This window comes from Coregonus lavaretus, assembly GCF_964263955.1.
Source record: "Coregonus lavaretus genome assembly, chromosome: 7".
Classification (NCBI taxonomy): domain Eukaryota; kingdom Metazoa; phylum Chordata; class Actinopteri; order Salmoniformes; family Salmonidae; genus Coregonus; species Coregonus lavaretus.
Window position 1 is genome coordinate 47,322,242 of NC_139994.1, and position 20,251 is coordinate 47,342,492.

Here is a 20,251-nt window from a genome sequence, read left to right on the forward strand (position 1 = left end):
TAGGCCTGATCACAGACAACGATGAGACAGCCTATAGGGAGGAGGTCAGAGACCTGGCAGTGTGGTGCCAGGACAACAACCTCTCCCTCAATGTGAGCAAGACAAAGGAGCTCATCGTGGACTGTAGGAAAAGGAGGGCCGAACAGGCCCCCATTAGCATCGACGGGGCTGTAGTGGAGTGGGTCGAGAGTTTCAAATTCATTGGTGTCCACATCACCAACGAACTATCATGGTCCAAACACACCAAGACAGTCGTGAAGAGGGCACGACAACACCTTTTCCCCCTGAGGAGACTGAAAAGATTTGGCAGGGGTCCCCAGATCCTCAAAAGATTCTACAGCTGCACCATCGAGAGCATCCTGACCGGTTGCATCACCACCTGGTATGGCAACTGCTTGACATCTAACCGTAAGGCGTTACAGAGGGTAGTGCGTACGTCCCAGTACATCACTGGGACCAACCTTCCTGCCATCCAGGACCTATATACTAGGCGGTGTCAGAGGAAGGCCCAAAGAATTTTCAAATACTCCAGTCATCCATGTCATTGACTGATCGCTCTGCTACTACACGGCAAGCGGTACCAGAGCGCCAAGTCTAGGTCCTAAAGGCTCCTTAACAGCTTCTACCCCCAAGCCATAAGACCGCTGAACTATTGATCAAATGGCCACCTGGACTGTTTACATTGACACCACCCCCCCCCCCCCCCCCCCTTTATTTTTTATGCATGTTCACAATGTACAAATTATCTTGACTAACCTGTACCCCCACACATTGACTCGGTACCAGTACCACCTGTATATTTCCTTGTTATTGTTATATAATTGTCTTGTGTTACTTTATTTTTTACTTTAGTTTATTTAGTAAATATTTTCTTAACTCTATTTTTGAACTGCATTGTTGGTTAACGGCTTGTAAGTAAGCATTTCACAGTAAGGTCTACACCTGTTGTATTTGCGCATGTGAAAATGTATGCACTCACTAACTGTAAGTCGCTCTGCATAAGAGCGCCTTCTAAATGACTAAAATGTCAAATGTAATGTGACAAATACAATTTGATTTGATATGATTTGATATCCTGTCTGCAGGAGTTCTGAGGAGCTGGTCAGTACTGGTACTGTGTATCACTTCCTTTTAATATTGAAATGTGGACATGCAAGTCTATGATGGCAAAGGGGTCTTCCAAGTAAGCAAAGGTCAGACTCATGGGCCAGGGTCTGGTATTTACATGGAAACAATACTGAATATTTGTATTACTGTGTTGAATTCCAGGTAGTAACCTACGGATGCATGATTACCAGTTCTCCCATATTGCCTCCTCATCCTAAAGATAGGTCATGCCGAATAATTACATTAGTGGTGTATGACTATTTTCAGTATCCCTGCATGGTATGGAAGGTCACTGTTCCAGTTAGGGGGTTTCTATGTCTATGTGTTTATGTCTATGTGGTCAGACAGACAGCCAGCAGTCATTGGCACTGCTCCTGAGAAAACAGAAACTGGAAATGACATCACCACAAGATGTTACCTGAAACGTAGAAGTGGGGCCTTTGTCAGAAACCTGGGACCCAATACCTTCTGAAAAAGTTGGCAGGTGTTTCATATCCCTCAGCCACACTGTCCTATGACCATGCAGAAGAAGTCATGCAAACACTTCTCCAGACATATGAAGCCTAGATGAAAATGCACACACACATATTTTCTCTCTCTCTCGCTCTCTCTCTCTAACCCCCCTCTCTCGCTCGCTCTCTCTCCCCCTCTTTCTCTCTCTCTCTCTCTCTTTCTTTCTCTTTCTTTCTCTTTCTTTCTCTTTCGAGAGAGAGCTTTTTTCCAGCCATGCTCCTACAGTGCAGCAGTCTGATATTGGCAACATTAGCTCTGGTGTGATGGCTATGAGAGTCTACTGAAATTAAAATAACCAGACAGGTAACTGGGGGCAAGGTCATGTCTCACTTTAAAAACCATCAACATTTTGATCTGCAGCACCACCAGATCAACTGGAAGCCAGCTCAGTTCCCTGAAATGATTAGGACCAATGTGCGTCCCAATGGCTGAGCTTCAGTATAATTCTCATTAGTTTGTTTTGGGTCGTTTGAAGTTTGTCCTTCAGATTTTGTGATACGCCACTGAACCATGAGATAGAAGCATAGCCATAGTGGCACCGTATCAGAGATGTTTCCAGGGTCCTCATACTCTCTGTATACAGGAACTTGGCTACCCTTGCCAGGAACTTTGTCCTGCAGTGAACATTTCCAATGACCTTCAGAGCCATAAGTTCATATGTCATGTGTTGGTCCAGTTCACATCCCAATGTATGTTACAGAGCATTTTTCCTTCACCGCTACACCATTATACTTGACCGAGAAGTTGAAAGAGTTTCTCACTTTGTGTTTGGAACAAAAAGGGATACTTTCTGTCTTGCCTAAATGGATAACCACTTACTGACTTTAGTCAGTTGGCTGCTTAGGGTCTTTTCAACGGTCTCCTTAGTCTAATGTGACACCAAAGGGTAGAATCATCCTCACACAGGATCTATTGCATGTGCTTTCTTACATGATAACTCTAGGAAAACCGTTAGCTTTCTCTAAATTAATTGTTGGTCTTTGCATGGTGTGTGTTGACTGTATAATGCCTAGTCATCAGTGATTGGTTGGGTATCTCGAAACATTTGCTTTATTACTGTATGATAACACCTACATAATACCTATGTTCAGCAACATATCATGATGTATTGATTCTGCAGTTTTGAATGAGTGCCAATGGTGTGGTTGGGTCAGCAGCTGTTGCAGTGCTACTAGAACTGAAAAGATCTTATGACCCTGTGCTAGATGCATGTCACTCATTACATTTAAGGCAATACGGGACTGTATGGAATGATTGTTTCTATTACATAATAAGATAAACTGCAGGACTAGGACAACTGCAGTTATGCCCTAAATACCACACTTCATTGAGCTGTAACTTTATTTTGTCTTAATTCATGACAGAGCTGTTTTTGTGTAAGGGTTTACAAAACATCACTCCAGACTGACATGTATTTATAATGTATTTATAATGTATTTATAATGTCGCCCATGCAGTATATGATGCATTTCTGGTGAGTAATTACACAGTAACCACAGTGGGATTTGTACTTGTGAGCTGAGGAGGAGTTATCAGATCCACCCCCACTTCTCTTTTCCTGTCATCTCATCCTGTTCTGCTGAATGTGGGGGAGGAGCTGACTTTAATGAAGTAAAATAGGACCCACACACTCAGATACGTACAGATATAAAGTGCAAATATGTAAAGTGCCATTTACAGTATAAATGAAACCTGGAAAAGCACTGTATAAATCCAAGCCATTATTATCTATTAATTGATTGTGTAACACTTTGCATTGCAGTGTATTATTGTTTAATTATTCATGTAGGCACACTGTAACAAATATTACAACGTAACAATGAGTAATTACAATACTTGCTACACTATACTTACATTAATAATTATACAGTGAAAAGATCATTGTAATATAGTGTGCAACCCAGTGGCGGCTCCTGAAAAAATTCTCAGGAGGGGCAATTTTTCTGATGATTTAGGTGACCTACACACATTTTTAAAAAGATATGTCCAGCAACAACATGAAGACAGGGGCAGCATATAAGTCAATACCAGAAGCATTTATTGACTGATCTCAAAAGTGTTGGCTTACAAAAGCAAAATAAGTTATCACAGTAAAAATAATCAAGGGTGTTCTTTCACATTCCTCAACACTGCATAAACAATATGTATGGCTTTGTAAAAATGAACAACCATATTCTGGCCAATTGTATAGATTTGTAAATATGAACAACCATATTCTGGCCAATTGTATAGATTTGTAAAAATGAACATGAACAGATTTTTTATTTTTTTGAATGGCAGTACCTTTCAAACATGTCTGCTTGCAGTAAGGTAGCACTAACAAGGTGGCCAGAGAAAGAGAACCTTTCTTTGGTGTGATCCAGGATGGTGTTGCAGACCTCTTCAGACAGCCTCTGCTTCTCCTCTTCTCTCAAAGCTGTTCTGGGTCTTTTGGCTCCTGTTGCTTCTTGCAGCTGCTGTTGAGAGGAGTCCCTGAAGGCAAACAGACCAATGTGTTTGTTGGCTTTGTACAGTATTGTTGTCTATGTGATGCACAGGTATATGCAATGTATCCATGTATAGTACAAATACTTCAGTTCCACTTAAAATGGGCAGGGATGCATAAAGTCTTTAGTGTTTAAGTTAGCCTTTGTGTCTCACATAGCCTGGATGTTCAGCACAGTATACAGTGGTGCTCATAAGCTTATGATCCCATGCTAAAGTTGACTAAAAAGAGGAATAAAAAAGAAAAGAAAATTGGTGTCCTTAAAGGTTGGATTTTCCAACTTTTTTAATTAAGTCATTAAGATCAATTTCCAAAAGATGATTTTTTTATTTTTTTATTCCTCTTTTTAGTCAGCTTTAGAATGTGTTCATACACTTATGAGCACCACTGTACAGTACACATAGTATATAAAATAAGATAGATTACACCACTGGCCATATATAATGACAATAATGTAATTTCAAACACAAATGCAGTCTCCTTTCATGCATACATTTTCAAATAAAGCTCTGCTTTGAGAAAGATCGAATGATATTGTTTAATCTTTATCTTACCTTATGGCCTGCACACTGCTTGCGAAGCTGTCGAGGGCACGTTTGATAAAGACAGCATCGATGTCCTTATTCTGTAGCTTCTGGTACGGTGGGCTGGTCAAATGAACCCAATGAACCCGTCCGGATGGCTTCAAAACATTCTATGAGGTCGTCTCGATTCTCGTAGACAGTGTTCACGACTCTGCTGTTGCTAACCTCATCGTTGTGGCGGCGGACAGCTAGCCTGTATCCCTCATCCAGTTGAGTGGCAATATTCACTCTCACCAAAGCAGACAATCTCAAACAGCTATCAATGTGGGTCTTTGACAGCTCATTTTTCTTAATCTTTTCTGAAAGATGGTGCATGTCGGTTACACCAGTCGCTGTCCAAGCGTTGCTGTCTGCCGTTCATGGTTACGTTACGTTACGTATGACGAAAGCGCGTAAGTGCAAGCCCTCAGACACCCATAGAGAATGTATTGAAAGCTCAGAAATTTGAAAAAAAAATATTTTACATTAGAGGCTATGAGAGACTTCTGGGCGATTTTCAACCTGACTGAAATCGCCCCAAAACGGGCGGGGACATTTGAAGCACGACTTTAGCCTGATTGGACATTTAGTGGCTGGCAGATCAGACGTGAACACTGAACTACTGTTGCCATGATATAATTGATTAGAAAAAAAATCCCTTCCTTTTCCCGTTTGGCAGTGCGTCGCCCATATCGCCCTATTGAACACACCGCCCATGGTGCAACCATTGATTGATGTCAGAATAACATATATATTTGTGTTTTTCAGGTGTGGGTGTTCCTCTGTTCATCAACAAGACAGTGGGGGACTCCATGGAGCTGCTGGCAGGCTTAGAGAGGGGACATTACAAATCATTGCAGTGGAAGTATAGAGGAAAGGATATTGTAGAAGTCAACTCAGAAGTTGTATATTCACCTAGATCCCAGTTTGAGGGGAGACTAAAGATGAACAACAAAAACTTTAGTTTAACGGTCAGAGAACTGCCACTGCAAGACTCAGTGGATTTTCTAGTTACAGGCGAAGGGGACAAAGGTCAGATTGGCGGTAGGACCATCACTCTGAAGGTCAACGGTAGGCTGTTATCACCTTTTTGCATCCTATTTTGATATCATTCTAATTTATATCCATGACCACGGCTGATGATTTTTTAACTATAATGAAGATTTGTTGGTTTTATACTGACCTTACTCACCATGCTTTGATACATTTCCATCACATTATCAAGTTTTATCCTCTGTAGTCTTTCTCCTGGTGGTATGGCTATGGTAGGGTTCATTTAGAAGATTGATTATGAGTCTCTATCTCTCTCCTGGTTGGTCAGAGCCTATATCCAAGGTGGTGATCCAGACAGACATCAAGCTATTAGCCAACCACTCCTGTACGGTGCGGCTGGTGTGCAACGTGTACTGCTACTCCAACCTTACATACACCTGGGAGAGAGACAACGAGATGTACGGGGACGCCCAGCAGATTCACTTCTCTCTCTCTCCTGCAGAGAGAGACATCAGTGTAACGTGCAACGCCTCCAACCTAGTCAGTTGGAAATCTGTCTTTGCGATAGTAAAGGTTGGTAATGACAAAACCACACCAGGTACCTAGATATCATAATAATCCCTTCCATACACTTTTCAGTGTGCTTATACGCTTATGTTGTGTGAAGCTGTCTTTTCCCTCTGTGATCAGAGAGAAACAAATAGAGAATGGTTGTAGTCATATGCAAAAACCTGTGAAAACCTAGTTGCTGGGATGATAAGTACACATGAAAAGGTGTGCAGGGATTTACGTCCTTTTCAGAGAGAAGAATGACAATGTTCTTTCAGCATACATATTCTGTAGTTCACTTATTAATTTCTCTTTTACATTCAATCTATCACTGTGATCAGTGATAGATTGATACTTTCTTGGGTTATTACTTTGAACAGTTGACAGACCTACCTTGTTTGTGCTGTAACTCAAGAACATCTACATGCAGTTGACCTCCAAATAGCTACAACATAAACCAAATGATAAATATGTCATGAAGTCAAACCTTTGACACCTCTCCTAGAGACATTAAAGATTGGACTGAAAATGTCAACATGACCAGGTATGGTATATGCAATATTGACTTCACTTTTTGCACAAATATGTTATTATCCACAAAATTCCTTCCTCAGATATATACAATAGTTCTCTCTTCCACCCACAGAAACACCACAGTGTTGATGTGTCCATTTATTTTACAGTAAGAGGAAGTTGTGTAAAGATGAACATTACATCAGATTCTATTTTTTTCTGTTTCTCTTTAAGCATCTGTACCTTTCTAATTCAGTCAAAGCCCCATTAACAAAATCTCTGTGCACCATAGTGCTGTCAGTCTTCTGTAAAACACATACAGATTGGACTTCTACTGATATGAACCCATACAGAAGTGGTCCATGTCTGTACTAATATGATGACATAGAGAGAGGAAGGAATAAGAGGGCAGACCCAGTAGACTGAGGGGTTATGTTGTTGCTATGTGACCAATGACCATATTAGTTTCTATATTGTGATCCACAAGGATGTGGAGTAGTTACAGGCCTGTCCTGAAGGGGGCGATAAGAAACCCCAGATGTTTACCTTGTTTCTTCACGCAGAGTGTCTCAATCTACACACTACAACAAACCACTTAGATATTTTTAAAGGTAAATCGTTTTAAAATATATATTCATGTATTCAACATGTAATGATTTGAAGCAAAATGAAACTCTACACTTTAACCTGGAAATCCAGTTCCCCAGTTACAGCTTTGAAACTCCTCCCATCTCTGGTCAGTGGTAATAAATTCCGCTTAGCTCTGCCACTGATGTACACACACACAAACCACACAACACACACAAAAGACACACACAAAAACACGATACAGTACATGAACAATAACCCTGAGGCACATCACATAAACAGACAAATTAAAATACAACCATAAACAACACAATAACAAACATATCTATGTAGACAGTATCTAACTAAACGTATTCCTCATAATTGAGGGGGTGGCAGAAGATGTCCATTTCCATTGTGGAACAACTGAGGTTAGCTGGCTAGGCTTGCCACCTGACAGCTGAGCAAAGGTTTGAGGGGAGGCCTACACTATCTATGTATCTATCTATCTATCTATCTATCTATCTATCTATCTATCTATCTATCTATCTATCTATCTATCTATCTATCTATCTATCTATCTATCTATCTATCTATCTATCTATCTATCTATCTATCTATCTATCTATCTATCTATCTATCTATCTATCTATCTATCTATCTATCTATCTATCTATCTATCTATCTATCTATCTATCTATCTATCTATCTATCTATCTGTGCATGGTGCAGCATAAAACAAACATCTACACATTCTGATATAAAACCACAAGCTCTGATCTCATCAATTCAGGTCTCTAAGGAGCGAGTGTGAGACCATGTAGCCAACCATAAGGAGAAGTTGGTCAGAATATAAACACGCTATCAACTGCTACAATTTTTTCTCACAATCTTTTGACATTTCTCTTGACTCTTTCTCTCTCTGTTTTTCTGTGTGACGGTGAAGAGGTGTGATCTAAGCAGACTGTCATCATATAGGAAGTAGAGTGGTTTGTCAGAAGGACTGTATTTGTATAGAAAGTAACTTGTCTGTGGGGACAGAATGGAGCACACCTTGCTCTGTTTGCTACTATGTACAGCGCATTCAGAAAGTATTCAGACCCCTGACTTTTTCACATTTTGTTACGTTACAGCCTTATTCTAAAATTGATTATATTGTTGTTTTTTCCTCATCAATACCCCTTAATGACAAAGCAAAAACAGGTTTAGACATTTTTACACATTTATTAAAAAAAAAAAATGGAAATATCACATTTACATAAGTATTCAGACCCTTTAATCAGTACTTTGTTGAAGCACCTTTGGCAGCAATTACAGCCTCGAGTCTTCTTGGGTAAGACGCTACAAGCTTGGCACACCTGTATTGGGGAGTTTCTCCCATTTTTCTCTGCGGATCCTCTCAAGCTCTGTCAGGTTGGATGGGGAGCGTTCGCTGCACAGCTATATTCAGGTCTCTCCAGATATGTTAGATCGGGTTCAAGTCCGGGCTCTGGCTGGGCCACTCAAGGACATTCAGAGACTTGTCCTGAAGCCACTCCTGCGTAATCTTGGTTGTGTGCTTAGGGTCATTGTCCTTTTGGAAGGTGAACCTTCGATCTGGAACAGGTTTTCATCAAGGATCTCTCGGTACTTTGCTCCGATCATCTTTCACTCAATCCTGACTAGTCTCCCAGTCCCTGCCGCTGAAAAACCAGGCCAGTACCATAAAGGCCTGATTGGTGGAGTGCTGCAGAGATGGTTGTTGCTTGGTGCGAGGAGCAGGAACAGGCCGGGCCGGACTGGCGACGCGCACCACCGGCTTGGTGTGAGGAGCAGGAACAGGCCGGGCCGGACTGGCGACGCGCACCACCGGCTTGGTGCGGGGAGCAGGAACAGGCCGGGCCGGACTGGCGATGCGCACCACCGGCTTGGTGCGGGGAGCAGGAACAGGCCGGGCCGGACTGGCGACGCGCACCACCGGCTTGGTGCGGGGAGCAGGAACAGGCCGGGCCGGACTGGCGACGCGCACCACCGGCTTGGTGCGGGGAGCAGGAACAGGCCGGGCCAGACTGGCGACGCGCACCACCGGCTTGGTGCGGGGAGCAGGAACAGACCGGGCCAGACTGGCGACGCGCACCACCGGCTTGGTGCGGGGAGCAGGAACAGGCCGGGCCAAACTGGCGACGCGCACCACCTGCTTGGTGCGGAGAGCAGGAAAGACCTCAATCCTATAGAAAATGCGTGGGCAGAACTGAAAAAGCGTGTGCGAACAAGGAGGCCTACAAACCTGACTCAGTTACACCAGCTCTGTTAGGAGGAATGGGCCAAAATTCACTCAACTTATTGTGGGAACTTGTGGAAGGCTACCCGAAACGTTTGACCCAAGTTTAAAAATTTAAAGGCAATGCTACCAAATACTAATTGAGTGTATGTAAACTTCTGACCCACTGGGAATGTGATGAAAGAAATAAAAGCTGAAATAAATAATTCTCTCTGCTATTATTCTGACATTTCACATTCTTAAATAAAGTGGAGATCCTAACTGACCTAAAACAGGGAATTTTTACTAGGATTAAATGTCTGGAATTGTGAAAAACTGAATTTAAATGTATTTGGCTAAGGTGTACTTAAACTTCAGACTTCAACTGTATAACTATAAGTTTGAGTCTTTCTCTTTGTCTCAGACCTGCAGCCTTCATTGTCTTTCAGAATAAGACCCAACAGAACTCAACACTTTACATCAAAGTCTCTCTCACTGAGCTGTAAGGAGAAGGGAAACTCTACTGGATGGAGACTGAAGAGATACAGAGAGAGAGGAGTGGAGTCAGGGTGTGGCTCTAACTGGGGATCAATAGCAGGGTCCACATGTGCCATCAGGTCCACACTTGAAAAGGACAGTGGAGTGTACTGGTGTGAGTCTGCATCAGGAGAGTACAGTAATGCTGTCAACATCACAGTGGCTGGTACGTCTATTGTACAACATTCACTAACCTTTTTTACATTTCAATGTATGATAATGATGTTCATTTCTGAAACTGAATGTGTGTATCTCATACAAAATGCAATCTCATAAGACGTTAAAATATTGTGTGTGATTACTCCTGATTTAAAGTTTTATTTATATATTATGTTACACAGCTGGTGCTGTGATCCTGGAAAACCCTGCCTATCCCATGACAGAGGGAGACTCTGTGACTCTGCTCTGTACAAATAGATATCAGGAAACAAACCCAAACCCCAAGGTTGATTTCTACAAAGATGGAGTACTCATCAGGAATGAGACCACATGAGAGATGACCATTCCTGCAGTATCCAAGTCAGGTGAAGGCATCTATAAATCTAATAAAGGAGAGTTACCAGAGAGCTTGGTGACTGTGAGAGGTGAGAAACGGTTATGATCACATTACCTTTTCGTAATATCTGTGGTCATCAGTGATTTGTATTGTTAAAAAGCATACTGTAGGTTTGGAGTTGCAAGCTCAGGCTGGTCATCTGATCTCAAGTTAGATGTCAAATATATAATGTATCTACAGAATTGTTTCACTTTGTCCACTACTTTATTTATTTTCTATAACTACCTCAGAGTCTGATGGTGATTTGCTGTTCTCTCTCCAGGCATAACTCCTGGACCCTCTACATCAGTCCTAGTAGTAGTGGTTGTGGGCCTGGTTGTTGCTGGTGTTCTACTGGCCATTCTCCTGGTACTGGTAGCAGGTGAAACTTTTATCCATTCTCATTTAACTTTTTAGTTCATGTTTAGGAGAAAAATGTCTGAACAACCTGGACCCCCAACAGGACCAAGGATCTACCCAGGGCCAGGTTCCTGATGCTGGGTATACACGTCTGCAGCATGGTCAGTCTCTCAGCCCAGATCACTATCACTCTCCTCTCTCTGTAACTTCATCCACTGACTTTTCACCATCCACTTTGTATACAACATGTTACTGTACTCTATGTCCCTAGGCAATCTGAGGGATAACCAACCAATTAATATTTCTCTCTCTTCTTTGACCAACAGGTGGCGCTAACATCTATGATACAATCACTCCCTCAGACAATTATGACAATGGTACTGTATACTGTATGTTAAATTTAGTATGAACACAGTATAGAGATGTTGTTGCAGTTGTTCTTCATATGTTTAATATGACTATTATACTAAGACTAAGTAGAGATATTAGTGTATTACCTGTATGTTTCAGATGCTGCTGCTGCTACTGCTGGACCAAGTGATGTGATGTACGCCCAGATTCAACTCAAAAAGTTGGACAAGAAAAAGAAAAGTAATTCTCAACTGTCACATGAATTTATACAAAATGCAGCAGTGTTTTTTACTCATAAAAAAAGTCCTCCATGGGCCTCCCGAGTGGCTCAGCGGTCTAAGATACTGCATCGCAGTGCTTGAGGCGTTACTACAGATCCGGGTTCGATCCCGGGCTATTTCGCAGTCAGCCGCAACCGGAGACCCATGAGGCGGCACACAATTGGCCCAGAGTCGTCCGGGTTAAGGGAGGGTTTGGCCGGCAGCGATGTCCTTGTCCCATCGCGCTCTGACACTGTCGCCAGTTGTACAGTGTTTCCTCCGACACATTGGTGCGGCTGGCTTCTGGGTTAAGCGAGCATGTGTCAAGAAGCTGTGCGGCTTGGCAGGGTCATGTTTCGGAGGACGCGTGGCTCTCATCCTTCGCCTCTCCCGAGTCCGTACGGGAGTTGCAGCGATGGGACAAGACTGTAACTACCAATTGGGGAGAAAAAGGGGTAAAAAAAATAAAACAAAAAAAGTCCTCCTCAGAAATGCCAAGACAGGGAAGGCTACAGGTAAGACCCATTCTACAGGTTGGCAATCAGTGAAATCTAAATGTGGGATTTTGGAGTTTCGATGAAAATGCAGAATAAGGAATAAGCTATTTCCATCATTTGTTGATTGGAAATTTCAATTTTCAGCATCAACTGGACCTGTTGATGTGACCTATGCTGAGGTTGACCTTAAACAGAAGGCCAAAGCCAAGAAGAAGAAAGGTCAGACTAGACATCCCTCCTTCCATATTCCCCCTATCATAACCTCACACCTCTTTGACCCCATATTGACTAGCTGTATATTATTATGTATGTAACTGTTCTATTATTCTGATGTTTATCCTCACCCCTTACAGAAACAGAAACCCCACCTGAGGCTGATTCGGTCTATTCTCAAGTGAAGCCAGTCACAGCCCCAGGTAAGACTAATAGCCATATGCTATTGATACTAATATGATACTAATATGGAACTAATGCTCTGATATCAAAGTATACTGTATCTATTTAAAGTATGTCTCTGTTTGATTCTTAAGAGTTTGTTTGACTGCATGTCCTAAACAACTTTGTGTGTTGATATGTTGCAGGTCCTTGAGGGGGGCAGGGATGGAGGAATGGAAGGATGGAGAGATGGAGGGACACACCATCAGAGGAGGAGCAGAAGGAACCCGGGAACATGGATTATGCACGCTCAACGAACGCACGCAAGCACACACACACACGCACAAACACACACAATAACACCTTTTACATTAAGGATTTTTTTCGTATTTTATTTACCAACAGAGATATATTGTATTTACGCATGGTTTAATTGTGTTTTACTGTAACAGCTTTGTTTAATTATATGGTGTAATGATGATGGATCTTATCTGCAGCTACAGCAATTGTATCTGTTTTGTATTGTGTATTGAATTGTATTGTTTGGTTGTTGATATAACGTCTTTTAATACAGTATTTGTTCATGTCTTTAAACACATGAGCTGTACGTAGGAGAGAGGGTAAGGACACGCCATGTGTTTTGGATGTCACTGGGGGGTGACAGAAGGTCGGCGTGCCAAGATAGATTGGGGGCCACTGGTGCTTATCTTAGAAGGAGTATGTGACGGAATGGCCTGGCTAGGGTGCCACACGTTACCATGTAGGGGGATCCTAATGTAGGAGATGAGTGACACTCAATAATGGTTGGCAACTGTTGGATGGAAGAAGCTTGGAAAGCATTATATAAACTGAAAGATTTTTATATGTAAGTCATTCGGATGACAAGAGGCTACACCCGTACCGCTTGTCATGTTAAATAACTATGAATCAACTCTCCATCTAAGTGTTTAAATATTGTCTTACATCCTGAAGTACGAGATACCAGAGAAACTCGTCATAGCAGTTGTAAATGTATTAAAATGTATTATCTTTGATTTATTATGTCTGTCATTCAGATGATAGAATAACATATTGTATGTGTCAAACTGTATGCGTAAACGGGTTGACAGCAATGGTAGCAGAAAATGAATGTTGAACTTTTGTTGCACACATATCTAGATGATGCTGCATACTATTATGCGCAATGATGCAGTTGGTGTGTTCAAAGTGTTAGGCTTCACAATGTGTGAATTAAAGGGGCAATCTGCTATTGCTACATCCATTGTTGGACTTAATTATATATACCCGTTGAATCTTGAAGAATATAACATAAATGCCTCATGAGCAAAGTTCAAATGTCATACCCCATCAGCTGAAGACCCATTGAGATTTTCAGAATGACTTGTTGGGGAAGGGTGTGCCTGAAAGAACAGTTCTTCTCAGTTTTATGATGTCATATACTCTCTGCAAGAGTTCTGAGGAGCTGGTCAGTACTGGTACTGTGTATCACTTCCTCTTAATATTGAAATGTTGACATGCACATCTACGATGGCAAAGCGGTCTTCCAAGTAAGCAAAGGTCAGACTCATGAGCCAGGGTGTGGGATTTACATGGAAACTATATTGAATATTTCCATTACTGTGTTGAATTCCAAGTAGAAGACGGGCCTGTGTCAGTAACCTGGGACCCAATACCTTCCGATAAAGTTGGCAGGTGTTTCATATCCCTCAGCCACACTGTCCTATGACCATGCTGAAGAAGTCATGCAAACACTTCTCCAGACATATGAAGCCTAGATGAAAATGCACACACACTGTTATGATATTTTATCTCTCTCTCTCGCTCTCTCTAACACCCCCACTCTCTTTCTCTTCCTATCTTTCTCACGCTCTGTCTCTCTCTCTATCTCTCTATCACTTTCTCTCTTTCTCTCTCTGTCTCTGTCTCGCTCTCTCTCTCCCTCTATCTTTCTCTGCAACTTTGAGTGGTCTGCTCATAAAGTAGCAACGCTACCGGTATCTGTGAAACACCATGACCATTAACCACACAACCACCAGCAGCTAGGAAACACACGCTCCAAAACCACCACCACCAGACTGATCAACACAGTGCCAGTCACCAAACACACCCACACCTCATTGTCTAACTCTCAAGCTGAGCGAAGTGTTTTTTTCAGAGAGCAACTATAGAATGTGTCTTCCTTTTCAACTAACATACAGGAATAATTTTACAGAACAGCAGCCCTCATCAAAAGGAAGTATCTGCTCTTTCTCTACTCTTTCTTCTCTGTGTGTTTTGATTAGTCAACTGCTAGCTAGCAGTGACAGTGATAGATAAGGACATACAGCCAGAGGAAACAGTCATACAACGCCTTAAAGAGATGTCTGGTGGTCCCTTCTCCTGCTTCTCCAAACAGGGAATACTCCTTCTCCTACTCTCCAACCTCCACTATGGTAGGATTTGTAAAAATAATAATATTTCTCCTGTTCATGCTTTGTATCTATTGCATGTGCTTTCTTGCATTATAAAGTTAGTAAAACAATAAGCTTTCTCTAACTTCCTTGTTGTTCTTTGCATGGTGTGTGTTGACTGTAGAATGCCTAGTCATCAGTGATTGATTGGATATTTCAAATATTTTGCTTCATTACTGTGTGATAACACCTACATAATACCTATATTTAGCAAAATGTCATGATGAAGTGATTCTGCAGTTTTGAATGAGTGTAAATGGTGTGGTTGAGTCAGCAGCTGTTGCATTGTTTCTGGAACACAAAAGATCTTACGACCCTGTGCTAGATGCACGTCATTCATAGAATTTAAGGCCATATGAGACTGTATCGAATTATTGTTTCTATTACATAATAAGATAAACTGTAGGACTAGGATAACTGCAGTTATAACCTAAATACCACACTTCATTGAGCTGTAACTTTATTTTGTCTTAATTCATGACAGAGCTGTCTTTGTGTAAAGGTTTATCATACCTTGTTTCAGATTGACATGTATTTATAATGTCGCCCATGCAGTATATGATGCATTTCTGGTGAATAATTAAACAGTAAACACAGTGTGATTTGTACTTGTGAGCTGAGGAGGGGTTATCAGATCCACCCCCACTTCTCTTTTCTTGTCATCTCATACTGTTCTGCTGAATGTGGGGGAGGAGTGGACTTTAATTAAGTGAAATAAAACGCACAAACTCAGATACGTAAAGATATAAAGTGCAAATATGTAAAGTGCCATTTACAGTATAAATGAAACCTGGAAAAGTGCTATATAAATCCAATCCATTATTATCTATGAATTGATTGGATAACAAATCAAATCAAATTTTATTGGCCACATGCGCCGAATACAACAGGTGCAGACATTACAGTTAAATGCTTACGTACAGCCCTTAACCAACAGTGCATTTATTTAAAAAAAAAAAGTTAAATAAAACAACAACGAAAAAGTGTTGAGAAAAATAAAATAACAGTAGGGAAGCTATAAATACATGGGGGTACCGGTGCAGAGTCAATGTGCGGGGGCACCGGCTAGTTGAGGTAGTTGAAGTAATATGTACATGTGGGTAGAGTTAAAGTGACTATGCATAAATAATTAACAGAGTAGCAGCAGCGTAAAAAGATGGGGTGGGGGGGGGGCAGTGCAAATAGTCCGGGTAGCCATGATTAGCTGTTCAGGAGTCTTATGGCTTGGGGGTAGAAGCTGTCTCTAACTTCCTTGTTGGTCTTTGCATGGTGTGTATGCTATATAAATCCAATCCATCTATGAATTGATAGGGTAACACTTTGCATTGCAGTGTATTATTGTGTAATTATTCATGTAGGCACACTGTAACAAATATTACAACATAACAATGAGTAATTACAATACTTGCTACACCATACTTACATGAATAATTACACAGCAGTAAGTGTAACCATTGATTGATGTCAGAATGCCAGTGTCAATTTTTGTGTTTCAGGTGTGGTTGTTTCTTCATACCTGTCATTCCTCAAGACGGTAGGGGACTCTGTGACGATGCCTGCAGGCTTAGAGGGGCAGAATGTCACCCTAATTAAGTGGAGGTATAGCGAAACGGATATTGCAGAATTCAACTCAGAAGGTTTATATTTCCATGGATCCCAGTTCAAGGGCAGACTAGAAATGAATGCCAATGACTTCAGTTTAACAATTAGGAAACTGACTCTGCAAGACTCAGGGGAATATCTAGTTTTTGCTGAAACAGACAAGCAACTTCCCACTAAGGCTGTGACTCTGCAGGTTCACGGTAGGCAGCTACTTTTCAATGACTATAGTGTTAATGACATCTTCCATCCTTTGTCTTACACTCTGGTAACATCTTGTTGACGACTGATTACATCTCTCTCTCTCTCTCTCTCTCTCTCTCTCTCTCTCTCTCTCTCTCTCTCTCTCTCTCTCTCTCTCTCTCTCTCTCTCTCTCTCTCTCTCTCTCTCTCTCTCTCTCTCTCTCTCTCTCTCTCTCTCTCTCTCTCTCTCTCTCTCGCTCTCTCTCAGAGCCTATATCCAAGTTGGTGATCCAGACACACATCAAGCTATTGGCCAAACACTCCTGTTCAGTGTGGCTGGTGTGCATCGCATTCAGTTACTCCAACCTCACCTACACCTGGAAGAGAGACAATGAGATGTACATGGACGTCCAGCAGATTCACTTCTCTCTCTCACCAGCAGAGGGAGACATCAGTGTAACGTGCAACGCCTCCAACATAATCAGTTGGAAAACTGCCTTAGCGACAGTAAAGTGTAGTAATGACACAACCGACCTAGGTACCTAGATATCATAATAATCCCTTCCAAACACTTTTCAGTGTGCTTATACGCTTATGTTGTCAAATATAATATATAATGCTTGTGATTACATTGGAAGTGTATGATATAGAGCCATTTAATCTTTATCATATTGTACAGTCTAATCATGTGTGTTGTACAATATGTGACAGGGCTGGCATGGTATACCAACTACATCAGAGCATCAGTAGGAGGCGCTGTGGTGATGATCCTCACTGTAGTTGTGGCAGTGTGCTACTGCAGGGGCCGCCGTGACACAGGTATGTACAGCTTAGGGCCCTTAACTATACTTAAAGTTACATTTCAGGTGGTTCTAGAAATATTCTTCAGATGATATTGTTGATTTGTATTTGAATATTGAATTTGAATGACTGTGATTGAATGGAAGACTATGTAGTCTACTTTGATAATTGTCTATACCTTTCTTGATGCTGAAACAGTTTCTTCTTGATTATCTGTCACATCTGTAGCCGCAGACTCTGTATGACAAGATCACATTTGGACGCCCAGAGCCCCCCACCTCTCCCTACCAGAAAGTACTGTGAGCTGAACAGGATGTGGTCAAAGGCTGGGCCTTTCATAGATATAGAACACTGCATCCTCTGCATCTTGCATGTGTATATTCTGTAGTTAGGCCAAGATGTTAATGGTTAATTTCATCACGGCCTACACTATTTGCTTACTTTTTCATGATTGTAATCTTCTCCCTTTACAGTGTATCATAAGGCCTTATGTCTTTCTTTGAGGCCCTAGTTACAATTAGGAGATTCTGAAATGTGTAACATGCAGTAGTAGGAGTGGTGATCAAACAAGCTCATATGTCGAATTTCTATTTTCTTGATTAAAGAGAAGAGTTGTAGATAATAGTATGAAATTGATTTGTGAGAATGATTTATGCCTGTGAGTAGAAAGTATACTATTTTGCATTAGGATTAAGTGCTTGCCAGGCATCAATGAGGTTGTAATCACAGAGTATATGCTGGAGAGCCTTGGTTGCGTGTGGATTGTTGTTGGTAGGGAGGAGGTCAGAGATCTGGCCGTGTGGTGCCAGGACAACAACCTCTCCCTCAACGTGACCAAGACAAAGGAGATGATTGTGGACTACAGGAAAAAAAAGAGGACTGAGCACGCCCCCATTCTCATCGACGGAGCTGTAGTGGAACAGGTTGAGAGCTTCAAGTTCCTTGGTGTCCACATCACCAACGAACTATCATGGTCCAAACACACCAAGACAGTCGTGAAGAGGGCACGACAAAGCTTATTCCCCCTCAGGAGACTAAAAAGATTTGGCATGGGTCCTCAGATCCTCAAAAAATTCTACAGCTGCACCATCGAGAGCATCCTGACTGGTTGCATCACCGCCTGGTATGGCAACTGCTTGGCCTCTGACCGCAAGGCACTACAGAGGGTAGTGCGTACGGCCCAGTACATCACTGGGGCAAAGCTTCCTGCCATCCAGGACCTCTATACCAGGCGGTGTCAGAGGAAGGCCCTCAAAATTGTCAAAGACTCCAGCCACCCTAGTCATAGACTGTTCTCTCTGCTACCGCACGGCAAGCGGTACCGGAGTGCCAAGTCTAGGTCCAAAAGACTTCTCAACAGCTTCTACCCCCAAGCCATAAGACTCCTGAACAGCTAATCATGGCTACCCGGACTATTTGCACTGCCCCCCGACCCCATCCTTTTTACACTGCTGCCATTCTGTTAAGTATTTATGCATAGTCACTTTAACTCTACCCACATGTACATATTACCTCAACTACCTCAACTAGCCGGTGCCCCCGCACATTGACTCTGCAACGGTACCCCCCTGTATATATAGCCTCCCTACTGTCACTTTATTTTACACTTTTTTTGTTGTTGTTTTATTCTTACTTTTTTGTTTAAAATAAATGCACTGTTGGTTAAGGGCTGTAAGTAAGCATTTCACTGTAATGTCTGCACCTGTTGTATTCGGCGCATGTGACCAATAAAATTTGATTTGATTTGATTTGGTCTTATTTGATTTGACCGCATGTCCAAAATGGCATGCATGTCTGTCCCAATATCCAGATGGAATTCAGTTAATTCTAAAATATATATATATACTGTTCACAGAATAAAAATATTATTCTACCTTTTTGCATACCCTGAGTGCCTTGTATTTAGAGTGAATTGTAGTTACCTCCCATTTCTGTATTTGTTAGCCACAGAGACATGGTTGTTGTATTGAATAGTTTTCAGTACTGTAGCGTTCACCAAGTGAGTGTCTAAGTTAATATGTTATCTTTAAAATTAAACTCATTATGACAACACAATACATATATCATAAAGCCTTTGAGGGCCTAGTTAGACCCTAACACACTGGTCTGAAACTCCTGGTTTACAATCCACATCAAGCCTGCAAGTCACATTATGCTGGCTTGGAAAGCGATGTGTAATTCCTATTGGAATCCAGCCAGAGTTAGGATATCCAACAATTTGAACTTTTAATCACACGCAACCTGCATTCAGAATGACTGTTGGGGTAGGGAAGATTGATTACTGAGCCTGCCTAAATTATATAAACTGGAACAGACATATCAGTAATGTGTGAAATAAATCGAACTACTAACAGATTGGTTTAGTTTGATTGGTTGATTAATCTTATGCTACACAAACATAGATAACATAAATTTTTCTAAAGTACATGCAAATACACATGTATTGAAACAAACCATTCTAAAAATTAACCCGCAAGAGAGCATGCTGGAATAATTTTAATGATAGGCGTGGTTTTGAGTTGTTTTCAGCAAACAGGAATTTGTAATTTTACTCAACAAGCTTGTTCAAATACATTTTTTTACATTTAGCAGACGCTCTTATCCAGAGCAACCAGAGTGCATACATTATTCTTTTTTATTTTCATACTGGCCACCCATGGGAATCGAACCCACAACCCTGGCGTTGCAAACGCCATGCTCGGGGCGGCAGGTAGCTTAGTGGTTAAGAGCGTTGTGCCAGTAACCGAAAGGTCACTGGTTCTAATCCCCGAGCC

General features: G+C 41.6%; 1 protein-coding gene across 1 annotated transcript in view; it reads left to right on the forward strand.

Moving 5' to 3' along the window:
* The first annotated feature begins 14,281 nt into the window (after positions 1–14,281).
* Positions 14,282–20,251, forward strand: part of LOC311132181 (SLAM family member 8-like) — a 99,843-nt gene continuing 93,873 nt past the window's right edge. The window contains exon 1 of the mRNA XM_084165400.1: positions 14,282–14,876. Coding sequence (XP_084021526.1) covers positions 14,804–14,876 — 73 coding nt within the window. The 5' untranslated portion in view covers positions 14,282–14,803. The remainder of the gene's footprint in view (positions 14,877–20,251) is intronic.